General features: G+C 27.8%; 1 protein-coding gene across 5 annotated transcripts in view; it reads left to right on the top strand.

The window, feature by feature from the left end:
• Positions 1 to 21,728, top strand: part of LOC112686505 (sushi, von Willebrand factor type A, EGF and pentraxin domain-containing protein 1) — a 77,313-nt gene that overhangs the window by 48,788 nt on the left and 6,797 nt on the right. For 3 of the 5 annotated variants that reach the window (XM_025558794.1, XM_025558790.1, XM_025558791.1), the window contains exons 4-9: positions 11,723 to 11,902; positions 15,617 to 15,808; positions 18,429 to 18,605; positions 19,260 to 19,442; positions 20,659 to 20,838; positions 21,277 to 21,495. In XM_025558794.1, the coding sequence (XP_025414579.1) occupies positions 11,723 to 11,902; positions 15,617 to 15,808; positions 18,429 to 18,605; positions 19,260 to 19,442; positions 20,659 to 20,838; positions 21,277 to 21,495 (1,131 nt within the window). The remainder of the gene's footprint in view (positions 1 to 11,722; positions 11,903 to 15,616; positions 15,809 to 18,428; positions 18,606 to 19,259; positions 19,443 to 20,658; positions 20,839 to 21,276; positions 21,496 to 21,728) is intronic. The other 2 variants (XM_025558792.1, XM_025558793.1) reach the window with 2 other exon arrangements.

Here is a 21,728-nt window from a genome sequence, read left to right as displayed (position 1 = left end):
GGAATAGTTATGACATTTCAACAAAATTATTGTTGATTCAAAAATATTAATATTTACCACGCGGCTCACGCCTCCCCTGCCAAAAGCTTGCGCCTCCCAAGGGAGGCGCGCCTCACAGTTTGGGAACCACTGCAGTAGGGGATAAAATAAAAATAAAAAGTAATCACGGATAATGTGCGTTTATATTCGAAATAATTTGTGTGCAATCACGTTGTTATTGAACCTCGTGGAGGCTAATCGCATGATCGTTGGGCACGTTTTTATTGTATAATTACAAGTGATTAAACTACTATTATTGTACGAAATGTTTACGTAAACGACATTTTGGTCGAAACGTTTGGGATTATTTTTCCGTCAAACCCGACCGTTTAGCTATGTGTATTTTGTTACTATACGCGCACGTAATCAATTAATTAAACGCATATTTATACATTTTCGTATATATATATATATATATATATAAAGTAAACTGTTTTTTTTTTTTAAATATATGAACTTCTACGCATATACGTATACATATACAGGGTGACTTTTTAAGCATGATAATCCTATTTTATGTTTAAATTATCCATATTTACAGGTTCTGATTTATAGAAAATGCGCGAAGGTACGCAACAAGACAATACTTTCCAACACGTAAACTTTTTATACCTCTTAGTAGTGTCTTGTGGAAATTAATACTTCTATTTTCAAACGGAAACATCATATTTTACGCCAATAATTATACAATTAGATTTTCTGGAACTGTTGATGTACTATAGTCGAAATTCGGATCAGTGCTTTCAAAGTATATTTCTCTCTGACGGACTGGGTATGATTTCTTTGATCCGTACAAAAAATATGATTGTAAAAGAAAAAACGCTGGAGTATTGATGTGCATATCGGTTAAAGAGCATTAACCGTTTAAAAATAACACGATTTTATGACAACATTGTTTACAGATCGTGAAGTTCCAATCCAAAATATAATCACCGTCGGAGGTGCACACAGGGATTACTGAACAAACATTCGCGTGTAAAAAAAAAAAAAACGATGTTACCGTGTTGGACGTTACGGAAGTTGACGTTGCCGCAGGACAACGTTTAAGAGGCACGAAAACGATTCGGGCCAGAAGTATGTTTTGCGTTCGCTGTGGTAATGCGAAAAAACGCGCTGGTACCGCACGGAACGGAAAAAATTAAAAAAAAAAGAAAAAAAAAACGCGCTAGGGCGGTCGAAAAATCACCCTGTACACGGGGTTTGCGAGGCGAAAGGGTCGTCTACGGTGAACGTGGCCGAGCACGTCGGAGTGGCGACGGCCGTGTAATTGTTTCCTAATAATAGCGCCGGCCGCGCGTTTCGGTTTCAATGTGCGGACGAGCGCGTGTTGAATGCGACGACCGGTCGGTATTAATTTCAACGTGATTAACGACCTTCGCGCTCGCGCTGACGGGTCCCCTCGGACGCCCTTCCGACGCCGCGACGGCAACGAACCGCGCGCGCACCGATCGAGCCGAAGCTTTGCCGCCGACAGGTCCGACTTTTTTCCGGTCCGTCGGACGGCCGCCGGTGCGCGATCACTGGTGCGCGCACCGTGTGACGTACAGCCGCCTCGTGTCGGTTTCCGTGGGGGGGGGGGGGGGGGCAGTTTTCGGTGAACGCCTCGGGAAACGGTCGAAGAATTTAATTTTTACGGAATTCCCATTGTCGCCCTTGGCGTTTAGCGAAATGTTTGTTGTGAGCTTGGGAAATAATAATAATGAAAAAAAAAAATGTCCGCAACAGCGGAAACTATATTTTATCATTTATCGTTGTTGTGGTCTAAACATAAATACTCGTGACCGAACGACGTAGAAATAATATCCAACGCCCGTAGGATTTCACCTTTGAACAGTACATTTTAACGTGCTAGAAAGTAACATATAAAGGACCGTCGACGAGAATAATAAAGAGTAAGTGTCGTGTTGAACGAGTATACAACGTAACAACATTGCCCGGAGTTCTAGTTGAAATATGTACAATCAAGTAATTGAACGTTAATAATAAATATCCATCTTAATACTTTGATTTCTTTCACCTGCAACTTAAACTCTAACCACGGTATTACAATATCCGTACACACAAAATTGAGATCAGAAAAATTCCATTTCGACGGAGCTCATCGACTGATACTTATTAAGACCAATAAACAAACTTATTTTTCCTTTTCTTTAAGCTTGACTGACCTGCTGCACAGGATAACCTTCGGGGCGTAACTTTTATTATTACTTATGCGTTATGTGCACTCGACATGTGGTGCAAATCAGTTACTAGATGGATAAACGTACCCCGTGGTAATATTATATATATATTCTTGAATGTATGCTAGTTTTCAAATATTTTTTAGATTTTTGAACATTTTCATGATTTTTTTCATTTGATTGTGGTACTAGAGTAACGTTAGAAATAAATTCTATTATGATTTTTCAACTTAAATGTTCATAAAAAAACGTATTGGGCTTTCACTTTGTTTTGCCCAAACTCATCAATAAGAATTGATATGATATTTCTTACTAGTGTGATTATTAGGGCTAGGAAAATGAAGCACTAAAAACCTACAATAAAGGAATTAAAAAATTGCCAATAATGCTACAAAAAAAAATCATTTAACCAGGAAAATGCAATTAAAAAAGACTTAAATATTTTTAAGTTTAGCTGAAAAATATTTTTAATATCAAAAAATAATTAATTAAACACATTTTTATATGTTCACACCAATTAATTCTTAGAACAACTAAGTACAATTTATAAATATTGAAAAAAATAAATTAAAAACTGTTTTATTATATTTTAGGTACCTGTTTATTATATAAATATTAAAAAAGACTATAAGATATTTTAAATTTCTTTGATATTTTGTAATATTTTGAAAACAATTCTGTATTCAACACCTTCATTCTAAAACAAAAATGAATTAAAAAAATTATTATAAAAAACTTCAAATTTTAAATATTATTTAATGTTAATAGATACATACTATTCAATTACATTTCTATTGTTGCATTGTACTATTAGGGACTCTTTTAAATTTTCAAATATAAATGATCTGCGATTATCAGTGATCAGTTTTGTATGAAGAAAATGATCTCTCCACGTCCACGGATATTATCGGAGCAAATCTCAAATATGTCATATCATCGAGATTTAAATCTTCTGGCAGTTCCAATTTTGACGCTTCTTCGCCGTTCAAAATTTTTGAGACTGTACATATTGACTTAAATCCAGTATTTTTTTCTAAAACTGTCTTCAACTTTAACTGTATAGCCTTACCAATTTTGTTTTGCGCTTTATCAATTGTATTTTGGACATCCAATACAATTTTAATTGACTTGGATAGAGGACAACTGGTTTTTTCAAGACGCAAAATAGCACTTGTTAATGCACTAAAATTTGATTTTATGTATGTCAAGTTACATTCCAGATTAGGTTCTTTTATTAAATCATGAACTTTTTTTATTGAAATAGCATCATCTTCGTCCAATTCCATAATGACACGTTTAATTAAAGAAAAATGTTCACAATAATAAATCGCAGCATTGATCCATGTTCCCCACCTTGTGAGTATGGGCTCTGGAGGTAAAGGAATATTTGGTGCAATACTTTGAAAAATTTGTACTTGAGAAGGAGCTTTTAAAAAATTTTTTTTCATTTTGAAATCAGCTTGTCAACTTTTGGAAACTGTAATCTAATTTCCTCGCATACTCGATGCAATGCATGAGCTACCCTAGTAATGTGTTCCATTATAGGATTAAATATTTTAATAGTTTTACCAGTCTTTACCATATATGGTGCGGCATCCGATAAAAATAACAAAATATTCTCATGCCTAATCCCTTCAGGCCATAAAATTAAAAGCGACTTATCAAATAATCGACTTATCGTCGCGTAGTTAGCTTTATCTAACACTTCCGAATTCAAAAGAAATATTTTACCTGGGCTATCAATTTCTAAAGTGCCTATTATTACGTTTGCTTCATAACGACCAGCTACATCTGTCGTCTCGTCGATCGATACCCATATTTTCTTTTCAAATGCATATGCTCTTATATTATTAATTGTTTCTGTGTAGCATTCTGTAACATATTTCTTACGCAATGTTGATTGGTCTGGTATGATTTTATTTGTATATTTCTCAAGAAATTTTCGAAATGACGGTTGAGATAGTTTGTAAAGTGGTATATTTGAACATAATAGGGCCTTGCATAGATCGTAGTTAAATGTTGATGCTGTCGATGGACCGTTTAATAAAGTCTGAGTAGTAGATATTTTTTGTTGATTTCTTTTTTCTATACCCATTATATGTTTATCACGTGTAACATGTTGAGAAACATTAAATTTTTTTTCATCTGACACTTTTATGTCACCGATTTTGCAGTAAAGTATTGTCCCATCAGTGGTAAAAATGTTGTCACCGAATTCGCGCACATATGCACGTAAACGACAAGCCAACGATTGTTTAGGTTTAGGCATTTTAAGTTTTAAATCAATTTGAACACAAACTAGGTAGGTATAACACTATAACACCACACGCGATTACAGGAAAAACGATTAATGACTTGTCGGCATAACGTATTGTCGATTACTGATATTGTGGTTCCGCGAGTCGCGACAATACTCCGTACGCTAGCACTCGAATATAAACCCCCATAGAAATTCCTATAATTAGGAAATGCTAAATAATATTATTGTAAATTTAGACATGGTAAACAAGTCAATAAATATCATTCTCATTGCGTCTGAAGTCCAGACATAATATTACGACGATATTACAGACGTCGTATACGTAACCACTACTTCCCACTAGGTAATGAGTAATCACAAAATCTAAGAATCTATTTTCAGAAATATTTTCCGATAAGGCGATAATATTTCACTACGAATTCACAATATATATATATATATATATAATTATACAATTAAAATAAATGAAAAAATAATAATTTGGATAAATATGTACGGAAATGTTAAATATGCGTATAATTAACAAAAACCAATTAAAAAGCTAATAAACTGACAAAAAATTACCAATAAAGCATTTATTTACGAATATCACAAGAAAAAGCAAAAAAAGCAAAAACAAAATTGCATATTTGAACTCTGTGATGAATGAATCGAATTTTGTTTTTGATTAGCTATGTCCTGGAGTACTATGAAAGAAAATGCAAATGCTACAAAATCCTAGCCCTAGTGATTATAGAATAAACGTGGGCTAGAGCTAACTATACCACGCTTTATTTAATTTAAAATATGATGGATACTATGATCCAGCAATAAATCATGTTAATACTTAAGAAGTTGTGTTCTAATTTACTTATATATTTATTTTTTTTTATTTTGTGTTTATTACCTACTTATATCTAATTTAGGTCAACGTGGTTTACTAAAATATTAATTATTTGGTTATGTTTCTCTATGTGTTATTAAATCTCGTTTTTAAACTATTATATATTTTTAATTTTCACCAGTATTATGGTTAATTTAATGGTTTAATTACCAACAACGTATTATTATCTTGTTCTTAAATTTTGACATTATGTATAAGGTTTATAAAGAACGAGATAAGTAAAATTACTGTTGGTCCTTGATCCTTCGTCCGTAATCAACATCATATAATACGTAGACTAAAGGTTGATGAAAATCGTCTGAATTTTGACGAACGTAATGCATTTTAAGTATGCGTGTACCGTATTATACATTATACTTACGCAGAGAGATAAAATACTTTTATACAACTATGAGAACTTTATAAGGTACCTACTTATTTTTCCATGCCGGATGCACAAGTACTCATGTTTGTACGTGTATACTGTTTTATGCTATTTCTATAGCTTTATGTATTTATTATACTATATTCTACAGGATGATAATTTCATAGTTGGACAATACCAATAACCAGTATGGTTAAGTTTGAAAAACATTTTAGAAGCGAAATGTGTACTCTATTTTAACAAACAGGTTATTTAATTATACGTTTTAATAAATTAAAGTATTATCAATTTTATATATATATATATATATATATATGTTTATTATTTCAAATGTAGAAAATTTTATTTCGAGCATAAGAAAAAAGTTTACTAAAAATAAACAATAAATATATAGAGTACAGTGTGTGCCTGTAGATTTAAACATTACGGTATAAACTTTGGTTTTTATAAATCGATCGTTAATAATATTTTCAAGAAAATTCTATTCTTAAGGAAATTAAAAAAAAATTATAATATTTGAAATGAAGGTTGATAAAAAAAAATTGTGAAAAATTAATTATTTCAATTTTTTAAACATTTAAAAACTCAAAATAACTATACTATTTTTATATAAATAGACAGATTAATTTATCATTTTTTTCAAGGTTTGTTTTTCGTATTTTCTCTAAATCGAAAAAATACGTACAGAATTGAAAAAATGACCTGTTCAGAGTACCATCTGTACCAAATTCCCCATCTAAAAACTTACTACATGAAACTTTTGTTGTAAATTTACTACTTGAAAGTTTGATTACACAATAAGAAGAAATTATCATTGTAAAACCAAATACATTCCTTACTTTTCTGAGAAACAAAAGTAGGGATTGCGATTGAAGTTGGCAGTTATTCAATATATAAGAGAGGCAAGGGTTAACAATATATTAATTATAAAGTTTAGTTTATGCAAATGATTTTTTAAATTAAAGATACAAAGTTATTTAAAATTCCTAAAATATTTCTTGGTTAAAATACTCTATTGTTTATATTTAACATCCAAAAAAAAAATAAAAATGCCATGATTATTATTATAACTCTACCATTTATGACCAATATTTACTGTATACTCTTTCTTGTATTTTATTCAAATGCATTACTATTTGTTTAATTTGTAAAGCATGACGAAACCATTTTTTTAATCGCATGTATTACAAAATATATAAACTTCTTCTTGATATTTTACTCAGTATTTAAAAAAAATACTTTACATAACTCTTGTCTCTGTTTTATTTTTTATGTATACCCTAATATATATATATATGTTAATTTATTCATCCCAGTTATTTATGTAAAATCAACTTATTCAAATTACAGTTGGTATATATTAAATGAAAATCACGACGTCTTTTAAATGGAAACTAAAACGAACAACTATACTTTTAGTTTAATTCTTGTTAATTTTATTAAAATGAAGTTAATCATCCGTAAAAACAACAGAATGAACTGCAAGATAAATTGTTTTCAATTAAAAATAATATTAATTTAATTGGTTTTTTACGAGTATTAAAAGAAGAAAAAACATTCATATTCTATACAACAACTTTTAAGATTATCTAACATTTTAAATCTCCACTTTTTCGTTTAATATTTATATGTATTAAATTTTGCTTAATAATATTTTACTGATGTTAATAAGTTAATACGTTCATTTATAAAATTCTATAAATGAATCCCGTTTCACTATTTTCAAGTAACATAGTTCAAAGTTCTAATATTATATAAAATTAAATGATTTACTTTTTATAATATGAGATTTATATTGTGTCCAGTGAACATTTTAAATTATCATTATAGAAAATATAATTGTTATAAATAAGTCATAGTGTTTTTCGATGACATAATTTAATTGTTTTAATTTACGACACTTATTGTTTACTGTATCCAATATATTAAAGGTTTATTAGAGGGTAAAACTTTTCACTGCTGTACAAAATACTGTTCAATAAATATAACAATATCAATAACTAATAAGATACTTTGCAATTATTTTCGATATACCCTTTACAATATTAATGCTAGTATTAAAAATGACCAGTGAATTACTGACGAATATTTATTACAGTATTTGTGGTATTATATAAAGTTAGTGCACGTTGTTTACTATTTTTCGGTGTTTTCCGTATATAGGTAAAATTAAATGAAATAATATTATGATTCAATTTGATAAAAAAAATTAATTTGAAAATTCAATAGAAAAATATTTTGCTATTTTGTACTCAGGCGTGAATGACGTGAATTTATATTGTATTACTATAAATGTTTGATATATTTGATGAACTTAAAAGAACTTTAAGCTGTTAAAATAAACACTCAACAACAACTAATTAAATTTTAGTTTTGATTATGAAAATTTTTTATCATTTTATCGAAAAAATGATAATAGGTATGATTTATTTTATAATATTAATATATTTTTTTTATGTCTTATGAAGTATAATAATAATACATTTTATCACAAATTGATGTATTTGTAACTAAAATAAACTTATATAGAGTATTTTTGTTCGATAGTTGTTGATACAGTCCTATGATGAGAAAATATTTTTAACTTGTGGTAATCAGTAACTCAGTATCACTATAATAACTAATAAATATTGTTGTTCTAAGAATTGTATGCATTTGATTTATATATATTCAATAATTAGAAATAAACTGTAAAATCCATAACTTCTTGTTTTATCAATATTTATAATTTTACTTTTTCAATAATTTTTAAGTTAATTGTCAATTTGTTCACATTTACTTTATAGTACTTATACTACAAAGTACATTCTCACGAGTAGATCCTTAAAATATATCTTGAAAATTTAGTAAAAGCCTTTCAAACTATTCGACATAATTGTATTATTTTTCACTTCGATCAAGCCATAATATACAGTGGCGTAATTTGGAATTGGTTTTGGGGTGGGATTGGGATATAAATTTATACTATCATTCTTAGTGGAGCTATGCCCACCACACTCCTTTTAACCATTAAATCTCATATATCTCAATATTATATTAATTTATTATTATCAATTAAATGATATAATGATGATTGTAAAAAATGTTAATTTTTAATTATAATTTTTTCTAACTTTGTACTTACAGGTTGTTCTACAGAAATCATTGATCTAATTCTTTGTTTTTCCTAAGAAAATATCCTTGTGTTATTTATTTTTAAATTTATGGATATGGGTATGCCATAATAATTACATAGTAATAAGAAATACATAAATGTATGAAGATTTAGATTATTTCAAAAAATAGTTCAACTTTATTACGACAAATTTTTTGCTAGGTTGGTCTTGATCTGAATTACATTTTGACAAGCTGTTTTCTTGATCAGTTTCTTTAAATTTTTTTGAAATAAAAAGAAATAAAAGCATTCGACTGCCTTTTCATTTTTAATTTAATAATTGAATATGTAATTTAGTAATATATTAAATTTACATTATCGCACAATAGACACACATCCACAGTTACAGAAAAAATAATATTATTTTATTACTCGTTTTAATATATATAATATAAATAATAATAGACATTGGTGTTGTACTATTGCTGATCGTTTACAGTTTTATAATATTTCAAAATAGTTAATACCAGTGTTTCCAGCTATAATTATTTTAAAAAGCTATGAGTACTATCACAATAGGCCGGAAATCAGATGAAAAAAATATCGATTAATAACAAACATATTAACGCAAAAATAAAAATATTAATACTATTAAAATTGTTGGTAATTTCCATTTTTTCTTTAGTAAAGCTATTAATCTTTTTATCATATTTTACAAGTAAATAATATTATTAGAACACTAATTATAATAAATAAAGATATTAAATAATCATAATTCATAGTTTATTACATTTTAATGTCCTGAGCAGTCCAACATTAAAACAACAAACAAGAAAATAAAATAATAAGTAATAAAAATAACAAAATAAAATTAATAGGTAATACTTAAAAAATGTTAAAATAGTGAATTAAAGTCTTTTGATCACGAATCTACAATCGTAAAACGAACTAAGATATACTAGTCCGAGGTGTAAAGTGATTAAGTGGTGTAAAGTGAAACTATTAACTAGATATGAATATAAATCCGATTCGTAGTTAACAACCAAGGTTTATAGATATCTATTATCTATAAACCTTGGTTAACAACACCACAGATAAATATAATTTGTTGTGATAACAACCATAAATATGGTTTATGATATGGATTGATAACGAAAACGAAGGGAAAAACTCATGATATCAATGTCGTTGTGTAATATTATACTTATATACACCAACAATTAATTAAAATATATTATATATAACTTAAATCAGAATTAAGCTAGTTAAAAACAATTAATGGCTAGAATAAAAGCTAGGAGCAAGATTGTGTATTTTTTCAGTCAGATTTGGACTTAAAAAGTCCAACATGGCATCACTGGTTAATACCTTATACCACTGAATAGAATAATATAATGATACATTGTTTGTCGACGTCGTCGAAAGCAATTTCCTAGAAAAATAAACCAAGTTTTGCTATAATGCTATAAATAGTCGAAAATAAGACCCAATATATATAGTATAATATAGTTATTATAGTAATATGTCAACCACTGTACTCATTCCATGAATATTAATGATTATAATAAGAACTTTTAGATTATATAATAAATAATTGATAAATAACTAACATTAATATTGGTTTTATAAAAAATTTCAATGTTTCACGTTTTTGTGAAATATTGCATGCTTAAGCACTAAACAAGAGTGGTAAATTGTAGATTTATCAGTATTATATTTTAACTCTAAGCTATACAATTTTCTTGTTATATATTATAATTGTTAAACTATCGTAGTTTTATATAAGTAAATTAAAAAAAAAAAACTCAACTATGATAATATCCATGTATTCTTATTTCTTATCTTAAAATCTTTTAAAGCTTAGTTCTTACGGAAATTTAATTATAATTATTTTAAACAAGAAAGCGTCTGGATATATCCCCATACCCTCTCAAAAAAAAAAAAAATTATGCCACTGATAATATAAGATGATGATATAATTGATATAATTATATTATATTGATATAATTTTTGTGTTTCTAGATCATAAATTTAAATAATATTCTTCAAACATTAGGTAATTAATATTTTATCTGCCCTTATTATAAATGCATATTTTTAATTAGATGTTTTAATATATAGTTAAACTATTTTGATAATAAAAAATTGTTTTTAAAATACTTATTCCTTATATTGTTGTCATTCAAAATGTTTTTACTTTAAATTCCCCGTAATTCTATAAATAAAAAAATATAATTTATTTCATACAATATTTCAAAACAGTATTATTATACAACATGATAAGAAATCGAATCAGTGCATGAATACAATCTTTAAAACCACTTATTGTTTTTTCAACAATAATTTTTACGGTTGTATACATTTTTTTTTCTTCTCAATTCATAAAAAAAACTGGAATAAGATAAAAATAATAAAAAAACTTCACTGCAGATTTTGTACTTTATAATAACTATATGGTATTATTACTGTTTTAGAGTTTAATTTTATCTAATAACTTAAGAAAAAGTTTATCTTGATTATGATTAAAGATCATAATATAATATTCATATTTACGTAAAAAGAAATACATTAAGTCATTATTTTTAAGATAAAAATTTGACCTTAAATACAAGTTTTGGCTGTTCATTTTTATATTTATTTATCTTCGTTTGGGATTTGTACATGTTTCTATTACAAAGTGTCTATTCTATATGATAGCAAAACTTCTTGAATTGTAAATAATTGTTATTGATAGTATATAAAATAGTTGACATTCTAAACGAATGGCATTCAGAAAAATAATAATTTTCATGCGAATTTATTATTTTCGCTGCCAAACGTTTGACATAATCAAAGTTATCATTTACTTCGCTTGAGCTATACATCCAAAATACATCATTAACGTTCTATATTTTATCTACAGAAAGAGAATGTGATGAACTGCCAAACCCGGAGCACGGCGTGGTGCAAATGACCGGAAGGCTATTTAACGACAAAGCTACTTACAGCTGCGAAATCGGATACCAACTGATTGGACGAGATCATAGAACTTGTCATGCCACAGGTTCATGGTCTGGCGCGGAACCATTTTGTAAACAAAGTGGTAAGTATATATTATTTTACCTACACATTTGTTATTAGTATTATCGACTGTATGATTATACAAACAAGTATGAAACGAACTCGTTGATATTTTAAAATCTATGTTGTATGTAATTCAAACTTGAACCGTTTAAGTGTTATTTTTAATTGTTCATTATTTAATTGTACCTGTTAGTATCTTGTTCTATTAGTTCACACTAATTACAAAAATGTTGGTTATTAGTAGGTAAATTTGTATGATAATAATTATGTTTTTCATGATTTCTCTATTCTAGTGTGCCATGACATTTTTTTGACTTCATCAAAAAATTGAAATAAGTTTAGCTACTACTGGATATTCGCATGTGATCGTATACCAACCAGATTTTAAATATTATTAGACGAAAAAAATTTGCAGAATTAACTAAATGAGCTTTATTTAATTTAAATATTTCACCATTTAAAATTGTTAAGCCATTTTAATTGAAATGCACGTTTGTATTTTCTAGTAGCAATTGTAAATTAGAAAATGATATTAAGAATTAAGGGATGTTTCGTAAATTAATTTTTTTTTATACTTACTATATGCATGCATATTAAATATAATTCAATGCGTGTTTAATCACTGGAAACATAATCGCTGATTTTTCTTTTATTTCTGCTGTGTGGATATTTAATCCAAATGAATAATCATCAATATAAGCTTTTAAATTTCTATCATCTATCTAATAAGCTCTAATTTTACAATATCATCATCAGATTCATAAGATTTCAGAAAAAAATATATGATAATATCTATATATATATAATTTATTTTCAATTATGTAATTAATTATAAAATTATATACAAATTATATAATAAGAGTTTTTTGAACCAATTTACTATATTCGTGTCACACTAACTGTTATGTTTTACGAACTAAACTAATCAAATATATAGTTTCGTGTAGTCGTAAAATATATACAAAATAAAAACCATAATTAAGTTTAATTTAGTTATCTATTGTACTTATTATCATAACATTGAAGATACATTTTCACTAAAAATGTATAACTAATGGAAGGATATTTGCTATGAATGTTGATTTGTTATATTTAATGATTTTTCTAATAAGCTCTTAGCTTTCCATACATCTATTCTTGTTGATAGAATACTATTTTATTATCATATTTCAAATTATATAAAATGTATGCGATTTCAAAGCACAAATTTTGCAAAATGGTCATATTCTCAAAAGATAGATAATTAAATTATTCGTTATTTTTGAATTAGTGTTAAACATTATTTATCAAAGAGTTTGTATTTCCACTTATAAACATTATTTTAGGAATATATTTAATACTATTAGTTATGGAATTATAAAAATGTTTCCTATTAATTAAATATGGAAAAATATAGGCGTATGGGCAAGTATGAAATAAGAAGCTAAAAGATAATGCCTCTTTTCATGAAACCCAACTAATGTCAAACTGTCAAAGGTTGTCTAAGGGTCAGCTGTCAAAGAGGTCTTTATTTCATATTATAAAAAAACCACCTTCATAGAAAAGTTATTAAACTATCTTTAACACACTGCCATAAATAGTTAATCACTCACGTGTTAATATTAAATATAGGAAATCTTTTTTACTTTTTTCGTTTTTGTGATAATGATAATAATTGTTTTGTTTTTTATTTTTTGAAAAATCTTACCTCAATTAATCTAATATAATATCTTATATCTATTCATTTTGAATAATGATAAATATTAACCAAAATATTTATATTTCTTAACATATTTATATCTAATGAGAACTTATTTTAAATAATCTCTCCTATTAAAATAAATAACCTTTATGTAAAACAGTACCATTCATGTGGTTGAAAGCTATTAGGTTAATAATTTAGTGATCAATAATATATGATCGAAATATCGAATCGTTTTATAGTCGAAAAACAAATGGTCGAAATGTTTTATGGCCGAATAGGTTTTTCGGTTGAAATAAATAAAATTATTAAATTTTCGATTACTTTATCTTATATTTTTATAGATGTAACCCTTATGTACTTAGGTTTATCGTAGTAAATACATACAGTATTCATCATCTGTTCATTATACGTTGACTTAAATAGAGTTTTTAGTTTAATTTTTTTTATATTTTACTATGAATATTGATATTCTTCTTAGCATTCATGGAGGAATGCTATAAAATATAAATAATTTCATCTATAAAAAAAAGAGAGATATGTCACCTAAATCTGACGACAAAAATAACCTTAAAATATTTATTTTTTCATCAAAATATATTTCGATCACTAAACTTTTCGCCATTAAAATTTTGACCAAAACAACCACATACAGGTAAAATGACAAATTTTTCTCAATGTATTCTTTCCTTTATTTTTCTATAATCAATCACGATTTAATTGACTTTTTCGGTGTTGTTGAGTTGCGGTTATGAAACAGACCTAAGAGTTGCGACCCAAGTTTATGAGACACACGTACGAATTACGGCCATATTTTATTTATCACTTCATATCAGCCTATCAGCGTTACTCAGGAGACACCACGAGGAGGTTGGCTGAGTCGTCTCCCAAAAATTTATTTTTACTATTTTTATAATTATTTATTATTTTATTTTTTTTTTTTTTTTTTTAATGAATAGGTAAAATTATTTTTTTGAGATAATTGGTTGGAAAAAAACTCAAAACATAATGATTCAACGAAATCAAACTGATCTAGTTATTTTTGTGCTAGCTTTATCATCTGTTGTCTTAAAAATGCTTTTTTTTCACATTTTTTCATTGTTTTTTATTCTATTACTTCTAAATTTTATATAAATCTCAGATTGAAATTCTAGTAACACATCAATAAAATTATAGATGTTAGGATGATAAGAATGAAAACTGTCACAGTTGTTAGTAGTCGGTTGCAGCTAGCAGAAAATCGTGCTCAAATATTTAGGGGAATCATGGCGTCCGGTAATGTATTGTTTTCGAAAACATAGTGTCTGAATTTTTCTTAATTTTTTATTTTAGGGGGTGTACAGATAAACGGGCACGATAAATATTGTGTCGAATTAATGATAAATCATTCGTTGCCAAAGTCGGTACATCGTCTTTCTTCAATTCTAAACGAAAATTTTTGAAGGTTTGCAAGAAATGTCGTCTAAAGATTTTTTTTCAGAGATTTACTTAATATTTGCTTATTTAGGAATTTTTCGTCATTTTTTTATGGTGGTTATGATCAGTATTACACTCAACTATTATATTCAAAGGAAATAATTTTAAAAAGCACTTACAACTTTTTACACTGTAAGGCCACCGTTGTACATCGTTTTTTAGTGTTTTGCGAAAACAAAATTTGCAGCTTTCATAAAGAATAATTTGGTTTGATTTTTCACTATTTATAAATTCCATTATGCACTTATAAATTATTTATTGTTATAAGTTGGTAATTTGATATCAAATCACGTAACAAAAAATATATACTTTACATTTTAATATTGATCTTCGTATACGTAATCCATGTCCCGAAGACATGAAAATTTGGTAATATTTATATGATATTAACCAGAAAGCCACAAAGGAACAATAAATAATGTAATACATTTTTTTTTATATTTTATCCAATCAAATTGAGTAGAAAAGCATCGAAAACATTTAGAAGAAACTATAATATATTAAAATATATTCATTAATAATTTAAAAATTATATGTATAAATTAGTGGATTGATTATATTGATATTATTTTACAGTGTTTTGTAAGTCTCCTCGAACAATTGATAATGCGATCAACAACGCCTTTGCGGATCAGCAAACATTCGATGTTGGATCTGAGGTTGAGTATCGTTGTAAAGACGGGTTTACAATGAGAGGCTTTGCTAGAGCTAAATGTTTGGCAATGGATATATCAGCTTCATGGTTTGGACCTGATATAACGTGTGAACGTAAGTGTTTAGAAATATATTCTTCCTCTTCTTCTTCTTTTTCTTCTTCTCCCTCACTTTAAACCAAATTAGTTGAAGTCAGCTACATCTCTCCAAAACAAAGGTGGCAAGTTTAGAAATATATTAAAAATTGCAATGCTAGTATATCGATGAAATGGTGTTATACTATTTAGCCATTAAGAAAATAAAAATTATACATTCACTATTGTTCACCGAGTGGGGAGTATGGAAAAATGGTTTTTGATACAATGGCTACTATCGTAAACTTTTAAATATTGTTTCAAATTTAAATTTAAATAATCAAATTAACTTATTCATTAAAAAATATCACAACTTATTTTAAAGTTTTCATTAGCCGTTTCTACTTATTCTTTTTTTTTCTAACTTTACTTTTTGAAAAAAATAATTAAAATATTTATAAATTTAATACACAATTGTCTTACCAAAATTGTATTGTATTATACATTTTTCAATAAGTTTTAAAAACTTAAATAGTTTTTATTGTTATTTATTAATATTACATTAAATTCTAAAGGATAAATATTTTATTATATTAGAAATAAAATGTTGATTAAAAAAAAAAAACTTAAAAAAAATTAATTGACAACATGTTTAAGATATTTTAAATTTTAAATATGTTTAATGTATAACAGAAATAATTATGCATTCAAATTTCCCGTAATTAAACACATAATTACTTATTTTACTAAAATTATACTAATAAGAACCACATTTTAATAGATTTTCAAAATTTTTCACTTTGTTTATATTTGATATTTCTATCTCATAACAATAATTGTTGAGAAAATTGAAAAATGACTCCTATTTAGAGCAGTTATTATCACGATCTAACTAGATCTTTTTTAAATATTTTTATCATCCGATAAAAATGTTGTAAAATTAATACATTCTATAATTCCACGTAATAATGAAAACATTCATTATATTTCCACACATTCATTTATATATTTTTGCAAATTAAATTTATCTGTAGTTAGAACCTGTAAAATAATTATTAGCTTATTAATACAAAACTTGAAAATAAAGTTCTATCTTTTTATTTAATTAAAATTACATATATAACCAAAAAAAAAACATTAAATAAAACTGATAACAATGTATGTAATGTTAAAGTTAAATTACACTCAGCATTCATGTAAAATATGAACTTTTTCTCGAAAAAGTTTAATTTTAAAATCACATATAATTATTTATCCATAAGAATGTGATTATATTATTTAATACGTTTGAAAGAAAAAAATTATTTATTTATTTTAGTTTAAAAAGTATAACGAAAAAAGTTTCCAATTAATTTGGTTTTTACAGGCTCATAACTTAAATAAAATATTTTCTTACTTAATTACAAATTTTAAAATGGTTCTGAATATGTTAAGTTAATAACCAAGGCTCGGAACTTTAGGCATTTGCATATTTGTCTAGAAAGTGCATATTGAAATTCTGATTCGATACAAATTCGATTCATAGGATGTATATTTCAGATATAAAAATTTTTGTTGAATAATTTTGCAAATTTTGTTATTTTTTGTATCAATTCGCATATTTTGGGTGTAAGAACATTTATATACATATTTCATGGATTTAACAACATTTTTTTTAAAAAATGTATAGTTTAATAATAAAATATTAGATATATGACAGCAAAAATCCTAAGTCTTATATCGTTTGAAAATATAAATTAATTCATCAACGGCTATTATTTGTATTGCTCCGGCTCCCAATGCACTTAATAATAATATTATAATATCTAGAGTACCGAGAACTCGTAATAATGACCACCGCCAGCTCGTATTTATTTTTAAACAAGTTTACCACTGTATTAATATTTTGTAACATGACATAAACAAATTGTATAACCATAGGTAATTCGTGAACAATTATGTTTAACCATTAGGTTATCAGCTTATACACAATATTATTTCTGTTCGTTATAATATTACATACATCTGCATGCAAGCGACTTCATTGTACAGTGTACACTAGTCAGTAGCCAGTCTATTATTTTTCAAACAATTATTTTATTATTTTCTGCTGCATATTATACCGCATATTTTGATATTTTTTACGCATATTTATATGCATATTTTAGTACTTTTTATCCTTATTAATAACAATAAGAAATTATGCTCTTCATTCTTTAAAATTCAGTATTTATATTAGTATAAGCACTTTTGTTATAAACTATACCCTTGTTATAAGATACCATGATTTCATTTAATTATTTGGAATAATTTAATAAGTATAATTTGTTTTAAAAGTTATTTTTAAATTATATATATATATATATATATATATATATATATATATATATATATATATACTATTGTAATAAGTTATGGACGTCATAAATAAATAACTTTCATTACAACCTTCACAATGTTCACTAATTGCGTTTAAGTTTACAAAAGCGTTTAAAATTTAGATTAAAGTTAAATATCAATAAATTACTCTTTTTATATGCGAACGATAAATGTAATTTTGGATATAATGTCAGCATCACTGAATTAAAACTGAAAACTTGTAAATTATATTGCTACAAACCCTAAAAATAAAAACAACGATCTGCGAACAAATAAATCATTAATCATTGATATGATTTCAGCGAGGACTTGCGAAGCCCCAGCAGTGATTCCCAATGGTTGGCATCAAGGTGACTGCTCAGATTTCGGTTGTCGACTGTTTTACAAATGTTCTGAGGGTTACGAGCTCACCGGAAAGTCGGAACGTCTCTGCCATTCGGACGGATACTGGGTGCCGAAAGAATTACCGACATGTGTGCGTAAGTACTTCAATTCCGAGTTCGTGTTCGGTCGTCGTGTGGCAACCTATGACGATTTTTGACTGCACTGCTTTTAAACCGCTCATCACCATGAACACTCCTTTCGTCCCGATAGGTCATGTGCACAAAAATTGGGTGTACCGTTGCCGACTAAACGAACAGTTATCTTTTTGGTCTTGTGAAATACGAATTCAAGTACCGACTCGGTTGGTTGCATTAACTCGTTCGGTCCATGTGTTTTCGTGCCGTATTTGTTCGTCGAGTGGCACGATGTACCTATAACCGTTCATACAAATGAACTCCAGCCGGTTTTGAACGCATTACGCGCGATAAACGTATTATTATTACGATTCTACGAATCCGTTTAAGGTTAGAAACTCCGAAGGTAAACGTGAAAAGAGTTCAAGTGAACAACATAAATGCATACCGTTTAATTAAACTCCAAATCTGCGGTTATTACCAGTAACGACCTGAACACATGAACAATAATCGTCATAATAGAGATGTTACCTATATTAACTACAAACAAAAGTTTTTTGTACAACTTTTTTTTGTAGTAAATTTTTAAATTGTAGTAAACGAAGTGTTTCCCACACATAACTTTTGGGTTAATCTACGTTCAGTTACTGTTTGGCGTTGTTTTCGCGTTTGTTGTGGTTTCAGCGGTTGACTGCGGTCCTCCCGAAAATCCGTATAACGGAAACGCGGTATTCACGTCTACGTCCTACAACTCGGTAGTATCATACGAATGTAAATACGGGTATATACTATCCGGTGAACCAACTAGGAGGTGCGGTGCGGACGGCAAGTGGTCAGGCACTACGCCAACATGTCAAGGTAAATGTAAAAAAAAAAATAAAAATACGAGAACTTTTAGGTGGAAAAATGCAATAAACGATTTAGAAAGAAATGTTGTACTTAAATTCGGAAAAAAAAATAAAAGAATAAAAACTTGTTATGTTTTTAAAAATTATTCTTTGAATTATTTTTAGTATACACAATATTTGGATCATTTATTATTCGGAAAAGTGTTTTCTTATTGAAATTAAAAATATTCAAATGTATCACTTTGAATTATACGAATAGGACATTTTTCCGAACGCCCATACTTTGATTAAAGAATCATTGTTCATCAGTTCCGATTTCGATATTCACTCGCTAATCATAATGTTTAATTTTTTGGATGATTGGATATTTACGTTTCCACATGCCAACTATTATGGCTCGTAAGTGTAACCGCACTGTATCTAGGGTTGTCAACTTTCAAATTGTTTAATGTAGGAACATTTTTTTCATATCCAATTTATACCATGTTTCAGCAGCGTATCCAGGATTTTGTAGGTGGTGTGGGGTGGGTGTGCAAAGTAAAAAATAAAAAGACCACCACTATGGTTATATTATATACAATACGGACTATGGTGGGGAGCATGGCCCATTCCTCCCATGGCATTGCATAGTTTAGTAAGCAATACTACAACTAACAGTATACAATATTATAATGATAACTAAGAAAAGGATGTTTACCACTTTAATTAAATAATAAATTGATAAAATTAAAAAGATAATAATGATATTATAAATATGAAATAATAATATTAATAGGTATTTTTGTAAAATGTAGGATTGTCCTACAAATAATTCATAACATTGTTGAACGTAGGACAAGTTAAACAAATGTAGGACACCAATGTAGGGCGGTTGGCAACCCTAGCTGTATCGGTTTTGATCGATTTTAATACCACTATCGTAGATTTGTTATGGGCTGTGTAATTATTTCATAATGTAATAAAAAAAAAAAAAAAAAAAATTCATTACAGAATAATTACTACTACTATAGACATAAAAATACTAAACAATTTTTTTAGAAACATATGAATTCAACAAACCAGTTAATACAGCTGGTATTGTTCTTATTGTTATCATATATTTGGATACAATTTGAGTTTAAGAAAGTCTGATAAATCGTGATTCACTTTGTTTTCACTGGCTCTGTACACAGTTAAAGTTTTTATTAATTTTTTTTGAACCCAAAACAATAAAAATGTAACGATAGAGATTGATTGCGGATCTCCGGGAGAGCTTCATAATGGTTGGCTAGAGAACACCGAAAGCGGCACTGGTCTAGGCGCAACGATTATTTACCGATGTCAAGACGGAATGCTTCTTGTAGGGAACTCTTCAACCGTGTGCCTTGCCGATGGACAGTGGCGATATCCACCACCGCTGTGCCTAGGTAAGTTTTTCTTCAATAGCAATCACGATAACTAAGTCATGCTGGACTTGTGTTCTATGTAGTGGTTGTTGTGCAAAGCAATACAGTGATGTATATTTATATACTAGTATATATGCCGTTTTAGTAAAATACAATTACTGTTCTTAAAAAAAAAAAATCAATTTACCGTTTATTTGCTGGTGTAAAAAAAAATATGATCATTAGTAGATTATTGTAGACGCAATGATAATACACCGTTAGAATATTTTAACTTCGGTAATATTATTGTCTTAGCGATTTTTTCATCAGAATACCAGCACCAGTACGGCTCTTTTATTGTGAGTGTAACTATTGCTGACTCGATAGTTCCCACTAAGCAGCCTTTGTTTGCCTACATCATAATCATTGGTATTTTTTTTGTCTTATAATTTCATTTGGGTGATTCCATGTATGTTACAGCTCCATGTGTTGTGCCAGTTATCCAACAAGGTCACGTAAACATCACCCGGGCAAACAATTCCACTCCTTACATGCCGAAAACTGATGGTCCCATCTTAGCCAAACACGGTGACAAACTGTCGGTAAAATGCAACGGCAAATACGAGCCAACGAGTGGAAACATCGATCTCGCTACGTGCAACAACGGTACATGGACATACATACCGAAATGCGAACCAGGCAAGGCGTACAATTATATTATGTTATTTTTTAAACTCTAAAACTGCAAATAGTCCGGATTTGATCGCGGTTAATAAACAGTACCAACATTAATTAACTAATTGTACCTTTAAATATTTGTCTGAGTTTTATTTTACAATAAGATTTAAAATCAAATCGATTTCCGTTTAAATATTTCATATTTTAATTGTATAATTGGTCACATTTCGTCATGACTAAAGTTGCTATGTTAA

The sequence above is a fragment of the Sipha flava genome, unplaced genomic scaffold (assembly GCF_003268045.1).
Source record: "Sipha flava isolate LNK unplaced genomic scaffold, YSA_version1 312_pilon_pilon, whole genome shotgun sequence".
Lineage (NCBI taxonomy): Eukaryota > Metazoa > Arthropoda > Insecta > Hemiptera > Aphididae > Sipha > Sipha flava.
The sequence above is the reverse complement of the archived record's forward strand: the minus strand, read 5'-3'. Positions and strand labels throughout refer to the sequence as shown.